This window comes from Malania oleifera, chromosome 4 (genome assembly GCF_029873635.1).
Source record: "Malania oleifera isolate guangnan ecotype guangnan chromosome 4, ASM2987363v1, whole genome shotgun sequence".
NCBI classification, from domain to species: Eukaryota; Viridiplantae; Streptophyta; class Magnoliopsida; order Santalales; family Ximeniaceae; genus Malania; species Malania oleifera.
In genome coordinates, this window is record NC_080420.1 from 59,738,421 (window position 1) to 59,755,278 (window position 16,858).

The 16,858-nt window shown below is 37.5% G+C and overlaps 1 protein-coding gene across 1 annotated transcript; it reads right to left on the bottom strand.

Annotated features, from left to right (window-relative positions):
* Window positions 1–414: 414 nt before the first annotated feature.
* Window positions 415–16,632, bottom strand: LOC131153175 (RNA demethylase ALKBH10B). The gene is made up of 8 exons (XM_058105304.1): window positions 15,287–16,632; window positions 14,173–14,310; window positions 13,736–13,854; window positions 13,527–13,644; window positions 2,826–2,945; window positions 2,613–2,725; window positions 2,378–2,532; window positions 415–1,464 (listed from the first exon to the last, which is right to left on the bottom strand). Exons 1-8 carry the CDS (start codon window positions 15,903–15,905, stop codon window positions 732–734), a joined length of 2,115 nt encoding a protein of 704 aa, XP_057961287.1. The 5' UTR covers window positions 15,906–16,632; the 3' UTR covers window positions 415–731.
* Window positions 16,633–16,858: the final 226 nt, after the last annotated feature.

Below are 16,858 nucleotides of genomic sequence, written 5' to 3' on the forward strand. Positions count from 1 at the left end.
GAAGCTCTGTATTCTTGAGCCCCCCTCGAAGATTCGAGCGATGAGAGTATCTTCACGGAGAATGAAAATTGGTCCCAACTACAAAAGATAACCGTAGCAAAATTGCTCGCAATTTCCCCTAAGAAAATGAGGAAGTAAGATTGCAGCAAAAACACAGCTGATACTACCAACTATAATATTATGAAAACTCCTAGTACAGTCATTTCTGTAAATATGTAACCCCCAGATTTTCAAAAACCAAAGCAATGCTGGCGGATAAACCAAATGAATCAACGAATAGTTATTATTAGAAGGAACACCCACGAGGATAGGGCCCATTAACCATGCCATTGAATTCCTACCAGAAAAAGAAACTTCTTAAAAAAAAACACGCTCTGATAACTAATTAAGATGTATAAAAAGTGGAACAAAAAATGCAAGGAAGAAGTTAAATTTAAGATGGGTTCCTCATCTAATGTAACAGATAATATAACATAACAACAAAAAAGTAACAGAGAACAAAGGGTTACCAAAGAGAACATAAGAGACTTCTCGTTCCCCTTCTTCCCCAGCAGTATGAAATGTCAAGTGTCAAATTTTGCCGCTTTTTACATTTGCTTCAGACTCGTTACAGTTTGCAGCCTACCCCTTTCCCTTTAAAGAATACAATCTCTCTCTCTCTCTCTCTCTCTCTCTCTCTCTCTCTCTCTCATTTCATTGCTCCAACTGAATTGCTTCCAGTTGTAGCCTCTCTAAACTGCTCCTGCCAACTGACTTGCTGCATTCACATCAACATTTGGCTGCTCTTCTTCCTTCACTGCAACCCTTCCACCACCAGTTGCATCCAAGCTTCCATTGCAATCTTCTCTTTGTTCTTTTCCATCTGATCTCCCATCTGGAGACGCACCGTTGTCAGAGTTCAATTTCCCTGACCCATTATCTTTTTCCATTTGAGAAGCGGTCTCCACCAAAAAGTTCGCTTCAGTTGCAGTAGTCAACTGCTGAGGAGGAGATGAATTACCAGAGCCAGGTGGAGGAAGAAAAACTCCAGTGCCGGGGACTGGAAGGCGAGGTGCAGAATGCCTCATTGGGGCTGCAGGCCATCCAGTTGAGCCGGGAGGGAGGGGAACTGGAGCAGGAAAAGGCATTGCTGGGGCAACTGGGGTACTCACAAACAGGGACTGAATACCATTGGGAGGTGTAAGTTGCTGATGAATGGCAGGGGCTGGCAATACACCGGTTGTTGAGGCAGGTGCATACTGCTTGGGACCAACAGGATGCCGACTATGATTTGGTGGCCTACTAGGCGGTTGGCCCCAGTGTAACGGTGCAGCAGCCCCAGATGAAGGAAAACGCTGACCATCATTAAATGCAGCCTTCTTTGGTTGAGATTTTGTGAAGGTAACAAGTATTCGTTGTTTGCGGAGGAAAGGAATTGCATGTTTAGCAAAGTCCGTTGATTTTCCTTGCATCATAAGCAGGGATCTGTTTTCCCATAATCCGAAATTGAATCAGAAAAAATAACATAAAACATTTTTAAAGAATTGTTGAATCTCAAATAAAGAAGCAAACCTCAAGCAGAAAGAAACCAAGTGATGAAGAAAAACTGTATATTTTCAGAAACTAGTCCTGCAGTCTTTATAGGATGTAAAGAGTAGAATATTGATGATTAAATGTAAGAAACTAAATGATGAAGAAAAATTGCACATTTTCAGAAAACTGGACCTGCAATTTTTATAGGATGTAAAGAGTAGTATACTGATGATTCAATGTAAGAAACTAAATCATGAAGAAAAAACTGAGACATTTTCAAAAAACTAGTCCAGCAGTTTTTGTATAGGATGTAAAGAGTCTGTCCAAGCATGGAGGTAGGATCGCATAGTGCATACACATTGCCCTACTTGGACGCTCAATGCCATGGGAGCCTCGCGCACGGAGTGTTACATAAATTCTGTTATCAGGTTGCAACTCAGAGGAGCCTTTCTAATGTTCCCAAAAAGAACATGAAGGGATTTTAGAAGGCCCTCCTGACAAGGTATCCATGCTTCTCATGAGACTTCAATTCCATGATCCACATATGGTGCAGTCTAAGTTATGCTCAGGCATGCTTGAAGAAAAATCAAAGATAAAAGTTTTTCACTAGCCACCATGACAATTTGAACATAGCCCTTTCAACATCTGACAGCAACAATAATAACTGCTTGCTCAATATCTGACCTTCACAATAACATCCTCAGTTCCTAACAATGTTGAATAGATATTCTTTCCCAAAAGTTTCTTCTGTATAACCCTATATTATTCAGGGTGTGTGTAATATTTTCAAGCTAGAAGTTGATAATAGATACTGATATTCACAACGAAACACAATTCATGAGAGAGACAGAGAGAGGAAGATTACCCAGGTGAAACAGAGAGTCTAAGAGAACCACTGTAATCCCCAGGATGGTCGGCCGAAATTACTCTCCCAAAACTCATTTCACATTCTGTCAAAAATAGGACACAGATGGGCCTTCCAAACCAAGGAGGCCACATGTGAGGCTGGGAATGATCACCCTGAAAAAAAAAGCACCACAAAATTAATTTAACTAATAACAATGCACCATTTTCAGAAGCATAGAGAAATAGTTGGCAACCTCATCAAAGAAATCAATGATGCAAGAGTCTGGCTTCACAGTCATAACTTGCGTGCTACTTAAGCATTCAATAACATCTTGCAGCAAGACAGGGATCGGTTCTATTTTCCTATCTGCAAATTTCACAATATTAACGAAGAATTAACTCCAATATTACATACATACATACATATATATATATATATATATATATTTCAATAACTCAAAACATGCCTTTAGATGTCCCAGTTGCATTTTCATCTTCAGGAGGCGCATCTGCAATGGCAAGGCCCAACTGGATCATCTCTCGTCCATGTCCCTTCATAGGCCTCTTAGACACCACAAAAGTCTGACCTGCTTCTTGATAAGCAAGAGTTTAGCAATTGTTGATATTTACTACAATCGAAATTCTTTTTAAGCACAAATTGAAGCACAGAAAGGCTACCAATAAACAAACAATTGTATGTGGATCCAGTCTTCAAGTAAGCATTGACATAAATTAGATTTAGGTAACTCTCTTGTCATATGTGTGCATATACAGAAAACATTTGGGCAGCTTTCAGGACCTAACCCTAAAAATGAGATTTCTTTCATATCCACCAAAGTCAGATTTACTTGCAAACAAATAGATTCAGGTACAATTGATCAAAAACAAGTACCCAGTTACTGGGTATATAGACTAACAATCATCCTTAAGTAGAAGCTTGAAAACAATGTACATATAAATGACACTAATGTTCAGAAATCCATGAAACCAAAGTTAAGGGGCTTCCAATATAATGATTTTAAAACTAACCAATATAAAGCAGTAATAAAAGACCCATAACAAGATTTATCAGAAAATCGAACAGTTGGTATGCATCTAAAGCTTCAGATTAACGCAATAGCATGCCTTCCACATTAGTTTTTGGTGGCGAGGGGTGGGAATGAGCTCAAACTAATCACTCCTCAAAACATGGGCACAATTTATGTTGTATACAACTTTTACCATGTGCATTGCACTTCACCAAGACCAACAGAACACTAACATCACAAAATATATATTATTTCTACATTGTTACTTCTTTATGTTGTTTATGGTAAGCCAAAATCGTTCAGGATCACTGATTCATTTAGCCCAACACCGTCAAGATTAAGGGAATTGGCTAAGCAAGAAGTTTCAGAAAGCATATTGGTTCGTGCTGCCAGCAGTGACAACTGTTTAAAAGAAAAATGTGAAAATATGATCATACTAATCCAACAAAAAGAAATTGCATTCATATTACTTTACCAAAATTACTCATAAGAAATTAAAAAATAAATAAATTACACCAAAGAAAATGCCAAAAAGCAACCCATAACATTGGTGGAACACAACTAAAGAAACAAACAAGTGATTTCACAATGATTAAATAACGTAAGCATACGCACACACACGTGTGTATAATGAAGTATAAAAAAGAATATCACTAGAGCATTAGAGGATCAATAAACTATTTATCTCAAACGATATATTTATTGCTTTTTATCAGCAAAGAAAATTCACTAAGGGGTATCAAGGGGATGCCACCCAAAAAGAGACAAGCAAAAGGACAACACCCGCACTGCAGGGTGTGAAAAAAAAAATGAAGGGACTATACAATTATCGAGAAACAGTCCACTGCCAATTAGAAACAGTAGCAAACCATAGATCTTTGACAACATGAAAGGGGTGTAGCTGATCCTTTGAAACTCTCCTGTTTCTGTCCTCCAAATGATCGAAAGATGACAAGGGGAATGAAGGGAAGTGCTTTCTCCTTTCCATGCTAGCGTGGGTACCTTTCCAAACCCAAAGTTCACCCTCCACTGTTCTGGCAGTAACCCATTGCTGCCTGATTAGGGAAATTCCAAAAAAATCCAATCCAGGAGCAATGCAACAAGATGTGCAACTGATTCAGCATATTACGGACCCCTTTTCTGGCAGTTCTCAAATCTCAATGGTAATAATCCTTCCAAGAGTTGCCTCCCATGTGAACAAAGTAACCTTTTTGGGGCCTGCAGTTCTCCAGATGGGCTTCCAGGGGAAACTGCTGCTGGCTTCTGACAGAAAAGTGAGATAATAATATAATAGAATCTGACTGTAAAATTCCCTTTTTGTTTTCCAGGGTCCACTTGGGCCTGTTGGTAGTGTTTGGCACTGGACTTTATATATCAAAGACATTCCGAACCAGGGGAATGTTCCAGGAAGTCCCATGATTTGTGAGGTCAAGGTGTTTGCTAAGAAGGGCTTCTTTGTCACAAGCAAGCCTGAAGATGGAAGTGTATTCTGTGCTGAGTAGAGACTTGCAACACCAAGTGTCATGCCAAAAGAAAACATTATCCCCCTTCTACTCAAAAACAAATGAGAAAAAAAATAAATTATCCCATCCTCTCCCGATTAATTTTCAAACACCAACACGACAAGCTACGCTCACCTCTTTGGAGGCCCAACCATTACGGTGTAGACCATATTTAGAGGTAATGACTTCCCTCCATAAATGATTCTTCTCCTTCATGAATCTCCAAAGCAATTTCCCAAGGAGGGCCTTATTGAAAGTAGAAAGAGAGTTAAAAGTCCTAACCCTCCTTTTTGTAGAGTTTGCCTAACCACCCCCAATTTAACAAGATGCTATTTAAATTCCTCGCCCGTTCTTCCCCAGAGGTACTTTGAATTCCTTCCATCCTCTTGGCAATTGAAGCAAAGACAGGAAAGAGAGGCATAAAATAGACCAGGAGATTTGATAAAGTACTCTTGATGGGGGTATGTCTCTCACCTTTAGAAAGGTGATTCCTTTTCTAGCCAGCAAGGTCCATCTCAAATATTTCAACAATAAGGTCCCGAACTCCTTTATTTTTAAATTAGGCACCAAGATGGAGGCTGAGATATTAATCTCAAATGATGGAAACAGAAGAACTATTTAACCCATTTTTTGATTTTTTGATTTGATGCAAACCTTGATGCTCAAATATAATAGATCACTAAACTTCAACTTCAGATAACCAACAAAAGAATAATAAGACCCATGTGTTTACACTTTTTGCACTCTTTTTGAACAATTTACATATTCTCCTATCCCAATAGTATGCCAAATTGCCAATCCATCAATCCAACGCCCAAATGCACAAGGCTCCCATGTCATCGAGAGTTTGAGGAGGGCAAGATGTAGTAGTCTTATCTATATGCAGAGAGACTATTACCATGATTTGAACCTTTTGACCCTTAGGTTCGGATATAACACATTTATCATTGACTATGGCATCACATATTGGCCCTATATTAGGCAGATGTGATAACTATGGCCAATACATAAACAGCCTAAAAGGATTGATTTAACAGGTGTTTCAAGCTATAATATTGAACTTGAAGACTTTAATTAGGCTGTTCAACAACTTGACTCTTAAGAGGCACTTCCATGATGTCAAGATTAAACAAAAGAATCATCAAGAAATTATTGCCAAATCCCCCAAGAATTAATGCCTAAAAAAAAGAATTAATTCCTAAAAAGATATTTTGTTTACTCAATTTCCCAGAGCCACAGCTCTTTACTGGCCAGATAGTAGCCCCCTACCCCCATCCCCCCCTCCCCCTTTCCCAACAAGATTCTTTTTACATCTAGTTCAGAAATGATTGCCAAACTTCCCCACAATTAATGCCTAAAATAAAGAACAAGATGTTTTGTTCACTTAATTCCCTAGTCTCTCAACTCCATACTGGCCAGCTAGTAGTTCCCCCTTACTTTCTGTCTATGCTTGTAGCTGTGTCAAATATAAAATAGAGGACCTCTCAAACTTTCCGAGTAATATCTTACATTGAAAATCGTACAGTATTACCACGCTTGGTCGTAAGGAACTCTCACACTTTTATCATAGTCCATACTAATTACGCTTAATGTCATAATATCAGGCCCAGTCTGACCCAGGGGTTTAATAATAATATATTCTTACTTAAAAATTAAATATGTTTTACCAAAGATGATAAGAAATACACTGAACTAATCATCAGCAAGCCAGGTAAAGCTGCGCCTAGAACTCTTCTTATGACAACAATACTATTCCAGACCAGTACAGGTACGGGAGGCATGCAGAAGAATAGAGGTTTCAGTATCACTGGGTTAGCACTTGATAAATCTTAAAATTGACATTTAGAAAACTGTAGTCTGGCTTCCTGCCCATTTTTTCTCCAAAACCATAAATGAGTGTCATCCAAAGTCAAGGAAAGGCATTTTATTTGAGTTAAAACAATTTTATTTTGGATTTCAAGCATTTTTGAATATTAAAGTTGGGGTTACCAGCTGACAATTTTTTTTTCTTTTTTTAAGTTGTTCTCTTATAGGCAGGATATTGCTTCACTCGCCTCAATTACAATGATTTATGATCATATTAGTTGACCAAAAATATTCTATTTCTTCAAAAATAAAAAAATAAATCATAAAAAAATTATATATATATATATATATATATATAAAATATAATCAAATAATATATATATATCTATGCTTTAGCTTCCTTGATCCAGCTCTACAAAGAGGAAAAAAATTTCAACATCATGATATTTTAAAAAAAAAATTTGAATCCTAGATTCTGAAAAATATAATATCAAGGATCTCTTGTAGGTTCTTAGACCAGAAACAAAGTAGGATGAAACACTTCCATTGAAAAAAATACCTTTTCTTATTTTGAAAACAAAATATGAATATAAGAAGCCACCAGTTGATCTAATGCATTTGTATAACTTATGCTTGTTAAGTTGTTACCATAAAAAACACAATAATTACCACGGCATTACCATCTCCAAACATTGATTACAATTATAATGGCCATAGTATCATCTTAAAAGTGTTATGTTGTATATTTATGCCATAATATGGTTGAAATGGCTGTTACATATTAGTTCTTATTTATTTCCTTCAAATCATTTGTTCCTTCTTTAATTTTCCACTGTGTTTGGAAATCACAAGTTATCTACAATTCTAAGTCCTCCAGCACTGATCTCACAGCAAGTAGAAAACTAATTTTTCGGCCATAATTCCAGATAATATTATTATGGATGGATACCTAAGCAGTTATGGATGGTTAAAACCTTGACTGGTATTTGAGGAGTAATTGTAATTAAGCAAAATAACAAACCTTGAAGCAAGATGTAAGAGAAGTCAGAAGAGGCAGAATCCACGGAGAACATAAAAAATCAAGTTCAGTTTCAGTACCCAGACTGTATTATAAGAACTAACTCCACATCTCAAGTGGTTTAGTTGCACATATGCAATAAATGGATCCAAAAGTGACTCACCAGAGCCTTATGACCTACACTAAGCCCACAGCATTGCACTCACATGATATACAACCTACTTCTTAGGTTGGTCTAGTCCGCTATTTCAGCATCCAGTAACCCCAGCACATGAGTATTAAAATCCCCAGTTGACGAGCAGTCCCAACAGTTACTCCATTCATTACACTTCACTAGCATCTCAGCCTACATCATATAAATATATGAAGCACAGGCACAGGGATGGGATGCTCGTAATCTGGACATGGCATTACAGCAGCCCTTCAAAAGATGTGATTATTATATTAATGCCAAAGTTTTTTCTAAATCATATATTATTTGAAAATTTGTCATAGATTAATTTAATGAATATTTTTTCCATATAAATAGCCCAAAAGCTATAGATTTTTTCACTTTTTTCTTTATACATGTCAAGGCGTTTTTAAGATCAAATTGTGTTTAAAAGCATCCAATAAGTATTGGATGGACATGGAAAGTTGAAATTTCCCCTTTCAAATTTTAAACAAGGATTTGGTAGTCTTGGATGAACATCTATCTATACGATTTGGGAACACTTAGGCCTTGCAAACTTAATATCTCATTTGTGTGTGTGTGTGTGTGTGTGTGTACATATATATTCATATTGGGTAAAAATATGTATGAAATGTTCTTTAAAAACTGAGAATGACCTATCATCATCTCTACTCAATCACTAACTCTAAAGATGCACGAGTATGCAAACAAAATAGTTTGACACGCTACAAGCACATCTGATATGCTTAAAGGCAGACAAAACATGCCAACATTTTAAATATCTAGACGGAACGTTTTTGATTTTTTAGGTGGGTTAGGAGAAGGCAAGTTAAAATGCTAGTAGAAAATATATAGATCCCAACATCCTAACCAACTAATGTTATAAGCCTTGGCCCTTCAATTGTAAGATATCCTACAGTAAATTCACTGTGATCATGTATTCAAGTATGCAACAATATAAAAGTTTAAGAACAAAATCAATACGATTTTTCAGTATATTTTAATCATATTGCTGTTTTTATTATATTTTGACCACTGGGTCAATGTCACTGAAAGACATTTTGGAAAATTATAAATAATTCTGTCCACCCTCTATGACAAACAAATAGAGGGGGAGGCTGGGAAGGGGGGGGGGGGGATTTCATGTCATGTAATGAACATTTTTCGTCATTTGTTGCACCATTACAATTGAGGACAGCATTGGATTCAATATTCATGCAATTGAACAGTTTGACTAGATTCTTGTTTTATTGTGTGACCTTTGACATACCTAAAGGTTCCTTTTGGTACTAATCCACATCTGGTTGCTTTCGGGATACTGCAGTAGATAAAGTTATTAAAAATCTCAATAGTCCAGACAATGCTCCTTCATAATTAGGAGGTCATCTCACTTTGATGCACACATAGTTAACTTCTCCTCCTCATTATTCTCTCTTTATTTAGGTTTCCTATTGGGGTTGCTTCAAAGTTCAAGAAAGTGATAGGATCTTTTCTACTCTGGACTAGATGAGAGGAGGGATCATTTGTGAGTTATGAGTATAATGATTGATTTTGATCTTAACCAAAACCTATTCTATGTGATTGATATGTGATTGAACATAATTATAAGTGTGCAGGCTTACAGAGGTCTTTCAAGAAATGCAAAAATCAATCGTCACATTTTTGAAAGACATTCCAGTACCCTACTTGCACAGACAGGCTTTGGCAGAACCAGAACTCATTGGCTGAAAAATAGAAGCTACCCCTTGAACTAATTATGGAAATTTTCTGAAGATTTTCTACACATTTAATGAAGATTAAAAGAGGTTTTCATGAAGATTTTTCTTTTCCAAATCAACAAATGGACGCTTTATGAAGATTTGAAAACAATATCTTTCAATATTTGAACTTTGCACAAGATATGATCAATTATACAATCCTAGCTTACATTACATCTATAATAGAATCTAAATATTCTGAATCTCTATCAAGTAAACCTGTTCAAACATAAAGCACGAAAATATTTTTTGAATTGATCTTATTTAAAAAGAGAAATAGGAAGGATTGACAAACAAAGGGGACCAAAATCCCCAAATGTGAGCTGCAAATCTACAAGCTTGAAGGCATTTTGGGAAGTTTTCAAATTCAAAATCAAAAGAATATTTGCATGAATTTTCAGAAAGACTATTCAACTGGAGCTTAAGGATTGGCATTTTTTGAAGAGCAAAGTTGTTGGCGTTAAATTTGACTTGGAAGATTTGAAGCAAGATTGAGTAGGCAGGTTTTCAAACTTTGAAACAACTGATTAAAGCTCACATATAAATGAGTTGATTAAACTTGAGCACACATCTATGAGCTCGGACCTCAGCAACACTCTGAGGCGTCCCATTTATACTTGAGCAATGAAATGAGCTACATCATTTTCCTCCTCCAAACCTGCCGTGTAGCACTCTTGAGTGATGATTGTGCTTTTGTAAATGATAATTTTCCTCGAGAGATTGAACAATTTTTTTTTATTTTTTCAGTGAGAGTTTCTCTTTGTGAGAGTTTCTCTCAATTTTGTGAGGAACACAAGCAGTTGATCTGTTAGTTGCATGCCAGCCCCAACACCATTTACTACAGCATTTGATGTACTCTTCCCTTATAACCTTTACATCAATAAGAAGGCAAGCTTTATATTCATGTGGTTTTGTTCGTATTTAGCCTATTATATGAATAGTCATTAGACCATTAGTTGGGAAGGTATTTTCCCAAAGATGATGAGAATTTTAGAAGTGCACTTTTCAATAACTATGCTCACGAAGGCTTCCAGTTGCAGTATTGTCATTTAGGCAACGACGACTAGTCCAATAAAACAGTGCATGCCATGCTTGCCTCATTAAGGGATGGCTGAGTCCAAGGTCTCAAGTGACTTGTGTGGAAACACTTAGGTAGACATGTGGGCGCTTGTCAGAGAATAAATTTTTAAGTGTAGACACAACAACAAAACCACAAAATTTTACATATCCATCAATGATGAGTTCTAAGTTACGCTTGTGCAATTGATCCTTAGACTTGAGGCACCATGGTTGCCTTGTGAATGAGTTGTTGTGATTTGTCAACGCACCACCCTCACATCCTAAACAGAGAATTTTGAGATAAGCACACGTTGGTCATTGTGGCTTGTGTACAGAGATATGTGAGCACGCAACAAGGATCCATCACTTTCAAAACCAAAAAAAAGAGGGAATATCCCATGCAACCTTCCAAGATATGACTCCAGAAGTTCTTGGCTATAAGGTGGAATAAAGGTTGGAAAGGATTTTGCAATGTCAATATTGGTGTGATGGCCATTAGGTGGGGTACATATGATCGAGCTAGATGTTTGACAGTAACATCCAGACCCCTAGCAGCTCTTTTAGGACATTGTTTGATAGAAGGATTGTACTGTATGACAACTACCAACAAAAGGATTGGGTCGTACGACAACTATCACAATTCACATGCTTTCAAACCATAAGGAGAATTCATGAGATAGTTCTAGGTGTCACTTATGTTCAATGGAAGTTTAACAATCCAGGGTGATTTCAGTATATCACCTATTGAAATCACCCAGTAGCTCTTTAGGACGTTGTTTGATAGAAGGATTGTGTTGTATGACAACAATCAAAAGAAAGGTTCCCATATAGGTTCACACCATAAGCAAAATTCATAACATAGTGCTAGGTGTCATTATGTTCAATGGAAGTTTAGCAATCAAGGCCCACTCTCATCATATGGGGAATTAAAAAAGTTATTATTCATATTCATGGGAAACAATTTCAATTGAGAACAGTAAAGTAATAAGGATTAGTGTTAGAATTCACTGCTAGCATGATTTCAATGCATTTGGTGAAACACACATGGAGCCAAGATTTGTAAAGTGTCAAGAGAGTGTTTGTTGCATAAGAATTATGCAGCGGCGATTTTGTAAATATGAAGAACAAGACAAAACCATAGAGAACTAGGGTGGCCACCCTTCTCACCTAAGGCAGGTGTTGCATACAGCCAAAACAGCAAACACTCGCAACCAAGGTTCAACCTAGAGTCACGATTCACGTGAGAGTATTTATTGCATTAGAGATTCAGTGAAAATGTAAATATGAGGAACAAGACAAATACTAGGGAACTAGGGTGACTTCCCCTCTCACTTATTGAATGTATTGTGGTCTTAGAGAGAAGGAGTGATTTAAGATTGAATGGATATCACTAGAGGTCAAGCACATGTATGTGGCTTCATTTAGGATAACAAGCTAGCTTAAAATTTTAAATTTCTTTGCATTCTTGCATGTTAAAATCCTTTCATGAAGACGTTTGTGTGCTTATAATGGTAGTTATCCATTAGATCAAGAATCCAAGTGTGTATTTCAGTCATTGTGAGGGTGAGGAGGCTTTAGTAGTGAAAATAGATTTTTTTGTTGGACTGTTAGAGAACACATGTATGTGGCTTGATCTTTACCATCAAGAATATTTATAGTAAGAATATTTAGAGAAGCCTTGAAAGTGGATGTAGTCACACTTGGGGCCAAACCACCTTAAACATTGTTTGCCTTCTTTCTCTCTACTTATTGTTGATTGGGTGAGTGAATTGACAGTCAGAATCTTGCTTTTTGATTCCACATTATTACTTTAACTTACACTAGTCTGAAATTCCTCACACCCAAACCTCCCTCGCCAAAAAACCCCTTTTTTGGGTGACTATAGAGACAACAGGGAGGTTGGCCTATGGGATTATATAGGGGTTTTGATTTTGGCAATTCAGAGTCTAAAAAGATCGTTCTTGAGGGCTACTCGTTGTATTTTTTCCCTTGGAAATTAGCTCTGCTCTGCATAAGGTCATCAGAAGTAAATATAGGATACCATTTGCAGAAGAGTCACCCATGAGTGTCCTCAAAAGTTCATTTACAGTTTTGATCTTTATTTTCTAGTTACATCAAAGAGGGGGGGATGTATCTTGAGCTTACTTTAGGAAGGATTTGCTGATTGGTGAATAGTGATACTCCATTCTCTTTTACTTTCCTCATTTTTACAGTGATACACCAACAATCTATTGCAAACAAAGAGAATTCACAAGGTTCTATCCCCTGTTTGTGCAATGTGTTTTGGTTGTCCTGATATTGGCTGATCCAGGCTCTTCAGAAGCCTTTTGGCTAAATTCTTTTCAACATTTTGGAAGAGCTAAAGTTGCCAATAGGTTGGGGTTTTATGCAATTTTGGCAGCAATTTGAGGCATTTGGTTGAAGAGTAATGCTTAGGTTTAAGGGACCACATACTTTCTTCGCAGTTTTCTTGGGGAACGATTTTCTTGCATCTTAATGGGCTTTCTGGGCTGGCTGTTTCAAGGGAGTTTGGTGTACAGACTTCTAACAGGATTAGAAGGCTTTGTAGGGTTGATTCTTTCTTTTTTCCTTGGTTGTGTTTCCTTTTCCTTGTCATTTCTTTTCTTAGCCAATGTATTATACCTGCTCTGCAGCAACAAAATCTCAAATTATTAATGAGATGAATGAGCTTTCCAAAAAATGTAGTAGATACATTATGACTGAGGAGAACTTTTTATAATGGAAAAAAAAAATAGTAATTACAATAATTAAAAAAGGAAACAATGATTCTAAATTATCTAAAGGAGACTGCAGTAGTGAACTTGCCTTGAAACTGTCCTCTTTTCCCCACAGCTCTCCACTCATTTACTAATGAGACAAGTTTTGAAACTTCTAAGGCATCAAATAGCCCTTCATACAATTTCAGTCCATCAACCACATTAACCTGCATATGAAAATTCTACATCTTAAAAAAGGGAAAAAATATAAAGGGCTAGAAAAATTTTCAGAAGGAGAATTATGTAGAAATACACTACCGCTTTTCCGTCAAATATCTCATTGGCAACAAAGGTTTTTGGAATACAAGTGAGATTCAGCTTCCAATTCTGATTTTGGATGGAATGTGAATCGTTCCCAACAGGCATATTACTGGATCCTAAATATAAAAAATAAAAATAAAAAATAAAAAATAAAATATGAACAAACAATAAAATCACACTGAAATTTTTGTTGAGATGCTGAAGCAACAAAAGCTACATTTTCAAAATAAATGCAACATGCGGGCATTAAAGTCAATTTATGTTCTCATCAAGTCATAATTGGATCCTAAATGAATATAACTAACTATATGATATTTCGTGCTAAAAAGCAACCAGAAGAGCATTTGAGGATACATTTTGTGAATCTTGTTCATATAAACTCATATAAACTCCTTTTCTGATTCAAAAAGCATTTAAGCATCTTACAGGAATACCTTTAGAGCCTGTGGTGCATCCATCATCTGCCTCCTTGGCCCCAGTGTCTGAATTGCCATTCATAGTTCCTTCAGCACTCCCTGAATTCTTCAAGCAGCTATCAGAATGAGGTTTTGCAGCATCATCTACTCCAGTGCCTAAATAAAGAATAAATGTCAATATGGGTCAACAGATTTTCTCGCCAAGAAGGTATCACTTGAATTAAGGCAAAAACATTGTCCTATCCTGAGGTTTGGTAAGAAAAAAAAGACACGGATCCCTTATAAGGTTTCAAAAGTCTCATGGATTTCCTAATGTTTCAAAAATCTCACAAACCTCCCTTGACATTTGATTTTTGGAACACTTAGCCCCCTCAAAAAAACCTTTTTTTTTTTTTTTTTGTCAAATATAAGGGGAAGCTTGTGACTTTCTTGGCAAACTTTAGGGGAGGTATGTGGAATTTTAAAACCTTAGGTGAGGTCCCTAACAATTCTGAAATCTCAAGAGAGGTCCATGTCTTTTATACTTTCAATTAATAGGATGCAATATTGAGAGCAATTGATTCTAGTTGACATAAACAGATCAAGACAAAAATGGTCTAGAAGCTTCATTAAAAAAAAAAAATAAATAAAACCCATAATTTCAGACTTTCAGAATTAAAAGCAAGGATGCTCAATAAGGGGGACATGTTGCAGCATAAGGAAATTCTATCCTCACAGAACAGTAGACCATAATTCACGCAATAGATGATACTCTTTCAGGTGAAATCCATCAAGGAAACTAAACTTTTATCTCTTTCCTGGTGTGGGGACTGATTTTTATTTTTCTTTGCTGGAGACAATATTCAGGCGACATTTTTTTTCTCATTTGTCACACCAAATTATTAGTGTAAATTTAGTCCCTCAAAAAAGGCACATCAGATTTCCGTTTAGGTTTACTTGTGTTCTGGCACTCCCTCCAATTACAAAACTTTCAGAAAGTAAATTTAGCATACAAGTGAGAAGCAATATATCTAACGTAATTGCTTAATAATTATAGTTATATACTAATGATGGTGAAAATATATTGAAGTTCACCACAAAGTAATAGCAAATTCAATAATAAGCACACCAACATCACACACCCTAAAGTTACCTTTCTTCTCCTCGCCAAGGACTACGCTCTGATCATCTGGTTTTTCAATCTCACTCCCAAATTTGGGTTCCTCGGATTTTTCATTTGCTCGTTCTACTTTCTTCAAAACCGAAGCCTTAGAAGAAATACCATCAATATTATGACATTCTGCATTAGAATTATGACTCTCCTTGAAACTTTCAACCCTCTGAGCCTGCCTGGAGCCAACACCGTGCACATTAGATCGCTTAAACTCCTTCCCTCCCACCTTCAAGTGATCATAATACCGTTGCTGTCTCCTCCATCCCACCTGCTGCAAAGCATAAATAACATCGGCAACTGAGAAGTACTGTTGCATATGAAGCACCGGGTTCCAATTGCAACGCCGCTGTTGTACGCATCCGTAAACCACATCGTACTCCCCGGGATCACCGATCGCCCGCAAATGATGACACAGAGCATCTATAATGGCATTGGCAGCCGCGAATTCCCCACGCAACCAAGAAATGAACCCATCCCGCTCATCAGGGAACCACTGTCGGTGGTGGGGTTGGTGGATCTCAGCCCCAGCACCGCCACCGCCACCGCCCGGAAACTGCATTTTATCAGGTATAACCACATTTCCCGATGGCATTGCCATGAAAGCCCACTAAAAATTAGCCACTATCACATGCATAAAACACACTCAGAAGTCTCAGATCCACATACAATTCATGAAGTAAAACAGAGAACCAGCTTAATTATCAAGATCTTCAGGTTAAACACGCAATCAAGACAATCAACTGAGCTACAATCCGATGCAAAAATACAAATAAATTAGCTGGCCCAAATGCTTGAACAGCTAAAAGAGTACGAAAATTCGCGATCGGAGGGACGCCGTTCGATTAGCAGCGAGAAAATGCCAAATTCGGAGGTGCGGAATAGGGAGCAGTGAGGTGGGGCAGCGTGGGAAGCCGAAACGGTCAGATCTGAATCTGAGTATGCGGAAAGAGAATGAAAGAGGCGTGTGGACCGACGTAAGGGTGGAAATTCAAAGTCAGATGTGAAGAATTGAAGTGTGGTGGTGGGTGCTGAAGATCTAGGGCTTCAGAATACTGGTGTGGAAAAAGGTTGGGGAGGAAATGGCGTATGCAGCACGCACGTATATGGTCTTAAATGGTGGTACTCTCTCTCTCTCTCTCTCTCTCTCTCTCTCTCACACGCACGCATACAGTCTCTCTGTCTGTCTGTCTCTCTCTCTCTCTCTCTCTCTGAGTCTCTCTCTCTCACACACACGCACGCATACAGTCCCTCTCTCTCAGTCCCTCCCTCTTTCGAATTTGGTTTCAGGAACTGAGCGTCGATGGGTAATGAAAGGGGATGTTCTTGGTTTAAGGGGTATTTTAGTACTTTTAAGTTTGTCTGGATACAGTCGTTTTGGAGTTGTCTGATTAGTTATTGAACTGGTTTCTTTTGTGTTTTGGGTTTGGAGTTCGGATTCAATCTGGGTTTTCAGTTTAAAGGGTGTGGATTGTGGAACCTGTTTGAGTTTAATGGGTCAGATTTTGACCCGGTTGTAGTGTATCCGGGTCTCCGTGACGTGGTGGATCATCC

What these genes read in the sequence shown, in the direction of transcription:
- LOC131153175 (XM_058105304.1), bottom strand. Translation starts at nt 15,905, where the DNA reads ATGGCAATGCCATCGGGAAATGTGGTTATACCTGATAAAATGCAGTTT. An exon ending in TCATTGATTTCTTTGATGAG is followed by an intron (nt 2,533 to 2,612) that starts GTTGCCAACTAT and finishes TTTTTTTTTCAG; the next exon opens with GGTGATCATTCCCAGCCTCA. An exon ending in AGACTCTCTGTTTCACCTGG is followed by an intron (nt 1,465 to 2,377) that starts GTAATCTTCCTC and finishes ATGGGAAAACAG; the next exon opens with ATCCCTGCTTATGATGCAAG.